A 10,991-nucleotide genomic window follows, 5' to 3' on the forward strand; every position below is an offset into this window, starting at 1 on the left:
AATACTACACATTTAGACAGAGTAACTGACAAATCCAGAAAATTCAAAGATTAAAAACCCAATTCAGTTACCCTGCCTAGAGAAAAATGGATCCAATACTGAAGTTTCAATGACTTCATATTTACTATTACATGCACTAATGGACAATTTTAAACGCAAAACCCTAGTTGCTAAAATCAGGTTATTAGTTAACACCAAAGGGAAAACGAGCCACAGGAAATGAGGGTGGGAAGAAACAGAAAGGTGAGGCCATTTTGTCTACCAAGCATCAGTAGGGGAGGACACAGAGTAGGAGCAGACCCCTGATCACTAGAAACTGTGCAGAAATATAAGAAACAATGGCTCATGAAGACCAATGCTACAGTCAGAACAGAAGAGCAACCTTTCCTTCTGTTGTCAAAGTAGGGCTTTTTGGAGATTTGTACGGTGGGTTTAAATAAGACTATATGACTCCCAATTCTTTCAGGCTGTGGGAAGTATGTACACTAATGTCCCATAGGGGCAGGGTTTCAACCTTTTTAGATGCTTAGAAACTTTTTCCCAGTCATGTTTTAGTTAAAAGTCTAAAATCACTATTTTAATTAGCCTGAAACAACTGAGTCTTTAAAAGTAACTTCAAGTCCTTACCAACTGTAAGGTTCGCCAACTGTGGAGGAAGATCTGTAGTCACCAGTCGATGTCGAAGAATCTGGTTTAGCTGATGAAGTGTGGTTTGCTTTTCATTTTTTGTTATTGGGTCAGGAGGAATTATTTTATCCTGTTAAGGTAAGTATCAACATGTCTATCTCTCTCAAACCGAAGTAAAACCACTACTAAATAAATTAACTTTCATAAACGATACAGAAGACTAACACTGGAAGTCTGAAAGTAGAATAGGAGGCAGTATTTATATTTAAAAGCAGGCAGTTTTAAAACACGCATTCCATAGCCTCTTGAATTTGCCTTCCAGTGAACTGGATTGTGCCCTAGACAAACCACCTTATATTTAGGAAGAAATCACTAAACTCAGCCCACTTTAGACTATTGCAGACCTTGTACATCAAGTTGCCTTAGTATTCTTAAATGATATTGCTACAAAAATTAAGGTTGATAGCCAAATTTTTATATTTAAAAGAAAAATAATCTAAAGTTCTATGGTCTTACATGACTTCAGAAAAGCTTGCTTAACCAGAATGCAAGCTAAACAAGGAAATTACAAAGCAGCATTAAAGATAGCTGAAGGTGTTTCCATGGATCTCTAGATACAAAAAAGGCTGCTGTTTAATCCTGGAGGGATACTATAATAGCATGTATTAAGAGGATCATCGCTACAACCAGAGACAGTGTGAGCAGCAGATTTCAATCTCATTTTAGGTTAGTTGTATATTTTTCTGGGGTTTTGGTATAGTGTGTGCAAATACCAATAAATGACAAAGGAAAAAGGTTTGTTACTATGTTGGGTCCTAGAGCAGAAGTAGTCTAGCAAGATAGAATCCTTGATAGGGAAAAGTTAGCCTGTTAATAAGAAATATTCTAAATATAAACAAGTTAGAATTTTGCACATTTTATAATTGGTTCTGTATTAGCATGCACTTCAAAGAGAAATATGTACTTTATCTGCAGTAATTACAGGAGGAGAAAGATGTTTCACACCATTAGTTTCATTAGTTTGTGTTTGTTACCTGATAAGATATTTTAGGAGGGATCTTTTTCAGCTATACTGTAAAGACATTTACCCTTATACATGTTGGGAGACGTGGATATGACCCAGTTGTCAACACATCAATAGCATATGGGATAGCAAAACTGGGCAGGCGAGCATGAACCAAAGCATCTCTAGCTAGTGATGCCAGACGATCAGCAGTGTCCACAAAAAGGATAGCTTGTTGATCTAGAAAACTTGATATCATCTATAAAAGAGAAAAAAAAAATACTGACTGCTGAAGTCAATCCCTTGCCCAAAGTATCTCTAAATAGTATTTCCCCCTTTTCTCTCCCTCCACCCCCCACAATTCAAAAAAGCCTATATTTGGGGTGAGGTGAAAGGAATATTTTGGTAGTTTCTTAAATAAATACTTAATCAAGGACATTTATACATTTTATTTCTCCCATCACCAAATCCTTTATAGATAAAAATACCAGATTCCCACTCTTTAATCAAAGGTAAGTACCTCATTTCACTTCTACTACAGGGTGGTTCAAGTCTGAATTTAAGAAACTCCTAGGGAAGGAAGACAAGTTCAGGGAGCTTAGTTGGAACAGTCCTAGCTCCTGCCTTTGCACTACAATTTAAAGTTCTCCGAGAACAGAGCTTCCATTAGTGGGTGGCAGCTCTCTTTACTTCTCTTCACAGAGCATGTGGAAAATGTGAATGGGACCTTGGAGTTTTTTATTTATTTATTTTTTAAGTAATTTCACAAATGCTTCATCTGTGAGATATCCAACACCAGAATTAGGAGAAGAAGAGTATTTTGGAGGCAGTGTTGCTGTACCTGTGTCAATCCCAGTATATTTTAGAGACAAGGTGGGTGAGGTAAAATCTTTTATTGAACCAGCTTCCATTGGTGAGAGAGACAAACTTTTGTGCTTACACAGATCTCATCTTCAGGTCTGGGAAATGTACTCATTGGTCCAATAAAAGATCTCTCATCCACCTTGTGTGTCTAGTATTTTGGATGGAATGTTAAGGAGAATCATTTGGTTTCAGCTTGTACTCCACAACAGAGGTTTCCACTCCTACATACTATGGTACGTTTGTGGCAGTTAATTTGCAGACTGTTACTGGATTATCACCATACTTATTTATATTCTGCCAATAAACTGACTTTTTGCAACATGCTGGACTTTGAACTCATTTAACCAACAGCAGGACTTTACTATCTCACAGTGCCTACATAATGCAACCAAGTGTAACAATAAGAACTAGTGCTGAGATCAATGCCCCTGCCCTTCACCCCCACCCCATCTCCTAACCTCCAAATGTTCTCACTCCTGATAAAATAATATTGAAGACAATATGCAGTCATGCCTTTTGCTTTCCCTATTCATGAGTTTTTGGGGTTTACTGCAACAGTGTAACTGTCTCTTAAAGAGAGAAGCGACATTACTACTATAAAAAATATAACTTACAATTATTGAACAGAACGAGGAGAGCAATGTACATTTCACGTACATTATCATATGGAATCTGGCTTTTTTAATGTGAGCATTTTATAATCTATTCAGAAGGTACTAAAAAGCTCACCGACAAGTTTTAGGTCATTTTATACCAAGTTAAGTTGCTAACTTACCGCACATTTTTCCACTTTCCCAGCATTGTTAGCCCATTTTACTAAGGCTAATAATCGAACAAACAGTTGACGTGTGCGGCTTGCAAACTGCACAATTTCTATTTTTCTGTAAAATAAAAAAATCAAGAGTTAAGTCAGTACTGAAACATCTCACAAAGCTGCAGTTCAGTTGCAGTGCAGTTTGCTAAAGACAATTACATAGAAAATGCCATGCATCACATAAAGTTTATACTTTGCAAAATGTAGCATCAATTTCAATTGTACAATTTTTTTCCCCACAACATGGTTTAATCTTTTTATACATCAGGGCGTGGTGCTGAGGAGTCAAAATTCAGGATGCCTTCCTGAGACTTTTGTTTTTTTCCTCTTTACTTGCAGAAATGCTACATGTCCAGTCCTTCCCCCCTCCTCCCTCCCCACATTTTTAACAATTACTCTATTAGATACTGGCCACAGCCTATATCCATAGCCCCATCTGTACTCTTCACCACAGCAGAAGCCTGTCTATAGCAGGTAAGAAAGGCAGAGAGTAATGCTTGGATCTCAATTCACGCTTTCATTCCAGTCTGTAAGACGCCATCTACGGTATGGGAAGCTTCTGATCTCACATAATTTGGTCAGAACCTATTGACTTCCAAGGAGTTACTTTGAACTTACACAATTTTTTGCTGTAAATGCTGCTGCAAGGTTTAAGCTACATTAAGCAATTCACAAAAAAAAAAAAAAAAAATTTGTAGTCAATAAAGATACATAAATTTAAGGCCAGAAGGAACCATTATAACCACCTAGTCTGGCCTCCTGCAAGACACAGGACACAGAACCTCATCCAGTAATTTCTGCATCAAGCCAAAAAAAAATTGTTGGTACTAAAGCATATTTTAGAAATATATCCTGTCTTGTAAGACTTCAAGTGATGGAGAAATCACCACATCCATAGGCAAGATGTTCTAACAGTTACATTTAAAAATTTGCATCTTGTTTTTAATCTGAAATTTTCTAGCTTCAGTTTCCAACCACAGGTTCTCATTGCATCTTCCTGGTAGATTAAAGAGCCTTCTATTATAAGAAATCTGTGGCTCATGTAAGTATTTCTAGTCACGATCTAGTCATCTCATAATCTATTTAGCCTATGCTAGGGAAGGTCGAGCCCCTTAAATCACACTATAGTGTTATTTTCCAGACTGCAAATCCATTTTGTAGCTCTTTTCTGAACCGTCTCCAATTTTTCAACATCCTTTTTGAAGTGTTAGCACCAGAACAGGACACAGTATTCGAATAATGGTCTCACTAATGTCCTATACAGAGGTAATACCACCCTCCTGCTACTATTACTACTAGTAGTAGTATATAGTCCTCAGTTTATCATGGATCCCGTTAGCTAGAGCATTGAACAGTGAGCTCAAATTCAACTGGTTATCCATCACTATCCTTAAAAGCCTTTTATAGAGCCACTGCATTCCGAGATATAGTCCCCCATCATGTAAATGTGACCTACAGTCTTTGTTCTTAGATGTATGAGCTTGCATCTGGCTTTATTAAGAGACATATTCTTTGATGAAGATGGCTCTTCAAAAAGCTAGTGTAAAGCCTGTATAAAACAAGTAAGTATAAAAGAAGAGCATAACAGATTTTCTGATCACTACATAAGAGAGATCACTAAAAAGCCTGCTCCTCTGTATTAATGGATATTTAGCAAGTATAAAAAAAATTGTCCAGAAGGTAGATTAGGAGTGAAGTAGGAGTAAATAACTCTTGCCATTAGGAGGCAAAGTCAGTCAATGTTTCAGAGCTATTACTGTAACTTAATATTTATTTTTAATTACTAAAACCTTACGTTAAAACAAGTTCAAAACTTTTGCTTTTTAATTAAAAAAGTAGATTCTTTTCATTCTCCTGTGTAGACAGGGCCCTTAATGCAAATTAAAATGACATCTACTGTTTGTTGAGACATAACACCTCATTCACTGACTAAAAACACAGATTATTTTGGAAAACTGAAAGTTTATATAGCTTTTCAAAGTATCTGAACAAGAGTTTTCTTTTAATACTTCCCAGCAGGAACTCTTTGCTGATGTAAAGCAGGAATGAGAATTCAACTTCTATTTGTATCCATTGGAAAGCAGGACCCTTAAGAGTTGACGTACTGCAAGTTCAATTTAAAAATATGTATCATGTAAGTCATTGATCCACTTAGATCAAAAATATACACTACTTTATATGTCACTAGAGAGCAAGGAAGGAAACAGGAATTATGAACAGTGAGAATGCACAAGTTACCTGTTATCAAAACCCAAACCCATAGTTTCCCCACTGCATTACAAATAAGTTCTCAGTACCACTGTAATATATCAAGGTAGTTTCCTGTCCAACTGCTATTTTGTATTATTGCGTGTAATACTGAAAGTAATTTACTCTTATCTATGTGGAGCAGTTAGAATCTAGTATTAGTGGTGTCCATTGTATATAATAAAATTGCATATCTTTCAAAAAGATCCTAAAATATCAGGATCCATAATTTCCTACAAGCTTTGCTTATCAAGGGGTCCTCAAGAAGAAAACCCTAGAAAGGGACTTAAGCTCTAATTAAAATCCATGTTAAGTTTAAGCCTGCCAAGTATCACGCCTTCATCACTGATGGGTGTATACTGCCTGTCATCAAGACAGCATCCTGCAAGCAACCACTATTCCTTTAAGAGGTGGTTCAGGAGTCTGGCACTATTAAATTTCTCTGCATCATTACTGCTGCTATGGCAGCTCTCATATGCAGGAGCAAATGAGTAAGTTGATTAATTAAGCAACATCCCTTACAGCAATTGTAGGCAACCTTAGAGAGCTAGAGAACCACTTCACCAAATGGCATCAGACAACAACAAAAATACATCCTAATATCACACTGCAGCTTACCACATACTGATCCAAATATCACAATTCTATTTAGATACGACAGATTGTTAAATGGTTACAGAGACGCACAAGCATTGTCCTTCCTTTCTCCTACCTCTCCCCCACCTGGTGAAAGACACCCAAGCTGATTCAGTCTATTGACCAACTTGACTGTGTGAGCCTCACAAAGCAAGTTCCAATTAAACTCACAAATGACACAACAGCCACGTATGCCACTCCACCCCCCACTGAACATCCCCAGGGGCTAAAGATACAGGTTGAATGCCACTGCCTGTAGCAAATGGAGTAACAATTGTAAGAAACATGGAAGATTAAAAATGAAGAGAAGAGAGAATATTGGGCACGCAGCATGTCTTCAAGAGAAGAGGAGAAAAGAAGTCCCAAGAAAACATCCCAATTTTTGACCCCCCTAAAACAAGGATCTGGTTGTGGAAAAGATTAAACCAGGGGTGAGCAAACTACGGCCCATTGGCCGCTTCCGGCACATCAGACTTTTTATTCAGCCCTCAAGCTCCCGCTAGGGAGCGAGGTCAGGGCCTTGCCCAGCTCCACCCAGCACTCCCCCTGCCCCCGACTCACAATTCCCTTGATGAGCATTATCTTCCAGCACGCAGAACCACACCGCACAGTCACGACTTCACCATGCTGTTTCTGGGATTGGAAACCCCCCCACAACAACCGTCCCCCCCACCATGCAGCAGCGCATCCAATCCCCTCCTCCACTCTTATGGCCCCACCCTCGAGAGCCTCGAAAACGCCCAGGGGCCGCACTCGTCTCAGCTAAGCTGCCTCCACCTATGGTGCTTGGTGTCACTCCCTGCAGGGCCCCTAGGAGTCCCCGGTACCACCCCATAGAGCCCGCCCGTCGCACCACACCCCATGAGTCCCTCCCTCTCTCCGCCTCGGTAACATCCCTTATAGAGCCCCCCCATGCTACACCTCATAGAGCATCCCTCCCCCACCGGGCATTCTTGGCCCGCCATACCATTTCCATATGCGGCCCTCAGGCGAAAAAGTTTGCCCACCCCTGGATTAAATCCCGTTAAAAAATAATTTTGTACAATTGAAATCTATGCCATATTATGCAAAGTACATGCTTGACCTGAGAGATAGCATTTTCCGTTTAACTGTCATTAGAATTATTGTGATTGAATGATCTCCGTATATCTTCAAAACTAAACTAGATCAATAAGAAAAAGAGTTAACACAGATAGCAAAGAAGCCAACATTACATATTCTGGCAGGTTCTATAGAAGCTACTCAAACCTCCAAAATAAGCACATTAAGTACAGTACTTTGACCTCAGTAAAAAAAGAGGGATATATTTCTGAAGAAAACAGGTTCCCAAGTCATAAAACAAAGCTTCCTCAACTGTTGTCTAAGGAAAAGGTGGACCTCCTATTATATAGGACGGGCAAACAAGAGGCTTCTTTATTCTATGTACATTTTTCAGCTACTAGTCCTGCATTGGTAGAATTTCCTTCTCGACACATCTGTATTTGTTTAGGTTCTTATTCTCTTTCCCGCTAGATTCAATATCAGGTCAGGCACTCCCATCCTCCAAGTTTTAATGTCTTATCTCTTCCCACACAGAAGGGTAATGCCCTCAGCTGAACTGCACTTCTTGCTGGGGAAAGAACGGTTCAGAGGCACATTAGCAACAGAATCCAACAATCCTAGGTAGTTTCAAATTAACGTTGCTATTGCTATCATGAAAAATGCTACTTCTATACAGTAACACAAGGACAATCCAATAAAGAAATCATTTTTAAAAGAAATCATCTTTTATTCAGACAAGTCTTGAATTAAGAAAAAATATTTTATTTCAATGATCCCACACTCACCTTAATGTTAAACTTAAGCATGCATTAATAGCCCACTCTTGTTGTGACTCACCTTTCCATGTCAGTCTTTCTTGGTAGTCTAATAAAAACATAAAAGCATTATTTAATGTTATATTACATTTCAAACATTTAGATATTTACCTATACATTCATTTGCATCCAGTGAGGAGATCTTATCATTATGAAATGATTAAATTTAAGAGTTAGCACTACTCCAACATGAATACACCACACACTTTGGAAAGGGTGTTCCAAGATGTTGTGTAGTACTTCTCAATATTCATGCAACTAAATTTGTCAAGTTTTACTGTTCAACAAAAGTGCTAGTTTGATAGCCCTAGAAATAAGAGTTGTCTATACATACAACAGGTGCAAAATAGACAGCATCAGCATGAGATCCACCACTATGATCTACCAGCCTGACTAAAACTGGAATTAGAAGAATCAACTTGAGATGAAAGACTTTTGTCTCTCTGCTGAGCTAGCCAATATGGATATCAATAAGTACTTATAAGGCCCCTAATCACTGTAGCTCATTGTCCTGTCTTCTGGAGGGTTGTCAAAGACGAACTAACTCATTTAATGTAGGTCACTTAATAGCATAACTTTTGGCCCAAATGATACGAGGTGGATTGGGAAGAGCTGCCCGTAAATATTCGCAAAGCTATCTCATTATCCACCTCCAAATTCCTCCTCAAAACTCTTTTTTGTCATGATGCCTAGAAAAAGCTTTGCAATGGTTAGGCCACTATTGTGCACAGACCACTACCTATCATGCTGACTAATGTTGTCTCTGTTGAACTCCTCCCATCTATTTATAATAGTCTGTTGTGTTTTGTCATGCTTAGATTGTAAGCTTCTTGGGCAGAAAGCATTTTTTGTTCTGTACTTGGAAGCTACATTTTTGGTCACAGATCTGGACAGGTCAGTACTTTGTGTGGGACAGTGAATTCTACGCAAGGGAGATCTTCATGCAAAAATAAGCATATTTTATAGCGCTAAGGAGCCCCTCTACTAGCCAAATGCACAGAACATGTGGCATGCATTGAAAATCTAGGACATTCACATTTGGTTGAGATCCTGGACAGTCTATAATTCAATAGTAGATCAACTGTCCAACATATTCTTCAAGCACTGTTAACCCTGACTTTTATTTTGTATTAATTACATGAAGTTGCAATGTTTGGTATCATACCACAGTACACAGTGTGCCTCATGCAAATATTTTGATAATACATAGAGCTAACTGAATGTGAAAATGCAAGAAGTCAGTAGCACTTACATTCAGTGCATTTTACTGTGAAAACCCTAAAACTCAAATTAACACACACTAGACACTGAACCAAGATTGTTTATTTTCTTTACAGATTACCTGTAGATAGGATTTATAAAACGTCAGTGCACCACAAATGTGCCTCTCCAAAACCAGCTGAAATTCTAAAGTGGGCATGTCATGAGAGTAAGCAAGTCCATGGATATACAGTTTGCATCATCAGATTCAGTAGTTCTTGTTCTGCACAGAACTATGGGTACTTTCTCATTGGCCCAATAAGTTACTCCTTTCTGTATACCCATCTACACCACCCTGAACGTTCATCAGAATAGCTCAAGAGATGAGAGATAGTTTAGACACTAAATTAAACACAGTCTTTAGATTTAAATTCACTCCTTGTTTGTGTTTTCACATCAAGCATCGCAGCAACCAACAGTAGGAGGAAACAAGACAAAGATGGACGAGCTTGTTCTCATTGTCCAAGCTATTTTTTTATTTTAAAGCACTTAAGTGTGAGACTTTAAGAATCTCTCAGTTTAACATATTATTAATGTAGATAATTTAAAAACTTTCAAGTTCCAATACCACTAGAATTAATTTAGAGGCAAATTTAAATGCTTTCCGTCCAAGCTTTTTCTCTGCTCTCCACCTTTTAGCCCATTTGACGGATTCCCCACAAGCATTTAGAAGGGGATGGGATGAACCTGGAGCAGGTACAAAGCCGCGCAAGGTCTAGCTCCCCCGGGGTGCAGGCTTCGGGCAGGGGCAGCTCCGGGAACCCAGCACCCTCCCCAGGGACAGGGCTCAGGGGCAGGGAGCGGGGCGCCGAGCGCGGCACTCACAGGTCCGCCAGCACCGTCAGCTCCGCGTAGGTCCGGTGCAGCAGGAAGTCGATGAGGGTGCTGAGCCGGTAGCCGGGGCTGGCCGCCGCCGCGGCGGTGCCCGGAGCCGGGGGGGCCGGGGCCGAGGCGGAGCCGCCGCCGGCCGGGACCAGCTGGTTACTCTCCAGCTGTACCGGCGCCATGGGGGCGGCAGCGCGCCAGCCCGGGCAGGAAGCGCGCGCGCGCGCGGGGCCCCGGCTCCCCCCGGGACCCGACCAGCCGCAGGGACCCCGCGGCGGCTCCCCACGACCCGGCGCGAGCGGCCGAGCTCCGGCAGCAGGGGACGGGCAGAGAAGGCGGCGCCAGGAGCCTCCGCGGAGCTCAGAGCCCGCTCGGCGCAGGGGCCGCCGCCATGATGGGGGATGCCGAACCGGAAGAGAACCGCTGCGGCGGACCGGAACGAAAACCCTTCCGGCGAGCCCCGTCCGCAGCCCCGCGGGCTGAGCGGCGGCTCCCTCGAGGCAGCGCGGGGGGCGGGGCTAACGCGCAACGGTCCAAGCACGCGGGAGCGAGCGAGCGGGCGGGGGGAGATGGTCGGGTGCGGACAGAGACTGGGGCAGGCGCAAGCCCGGGTGGGGACGGGTCTCGAGACCGAGCCGGAGGGGCGGGGCTGCTCGAGTGAGAAGGGGCGGGGCAAGCAGCAGGGGGCGGGGCGGCGGAGCGCAGCCCGGGAATGGCCCTGGCGCTGGGGCAGCGCGCGGGAGGGAGCCCGGCCCGCCGCTGCCCGGAGCTTGGGGGGGTGGGCAAGCGGCCGCGAGGCGGCGGGAAGCAGTCGCTGCTCTAGTCGGGTGGCCGGGCTGTCCCCGGGGGGCGGGGGGCT

At 41.9% G+C, this 10,991-nt stretch overlaps 1 protein-coding gene across 1 annotated transcript in view; it reads right to left on the minus strand.

Annotated features, from left to right (window-relative positions):
• MED14 (mediator complex subunit 14) overlaps nucleotides 1-10,314 on the minus strand; it is a 51,623-nt gene extending 41,309 nt beyond the window's left edge. The window contains exons 1-5 of the mRNA XM_074968986.1: nucleotides 10,133-10,314; nucleotides 8,070-8,096; nucleotides 3,270-3,375; nucleotides 1,716-1,889; nucleotides 628-757 (exon numbers count right to left, since the gene is read on the minus strand). Of these exons, the coding sequence (XP_074825087.1) occupies nucleotides 628-757; nucleotides 1,716-1,889; nucleotides 3,270-3,375; nucleotides 8,070-8,096; nucleotides 10,133-10,314 (619 nt within the window). The remainder of the gene's footprint in view (nucleotides 1-627; nucleotides 758-1,715; nucleotides 1,890-3,269; nucleotides 3,376-8,069; nucleotides 8,097-10,132) is intronic.
• Between the last annotated feature and the right edge of the window lie 677 nt (nucleotides 10,315-10,991).

The sequence above is a fragment of the Natator depressus genome, chromosome 1 (genome assembly GCF_965152275.1).
Source record: "Natator depressus isolate rNatDep1 chromosome 1, rNatDep2.hap1, whole genome shotgun sequence".
Taxonomy (NCBI): domain Eukaryota; kingdom Metazoa; phylum Chordata; order Testudines; family Cheloniidae; genus Natator; species Natator depressus.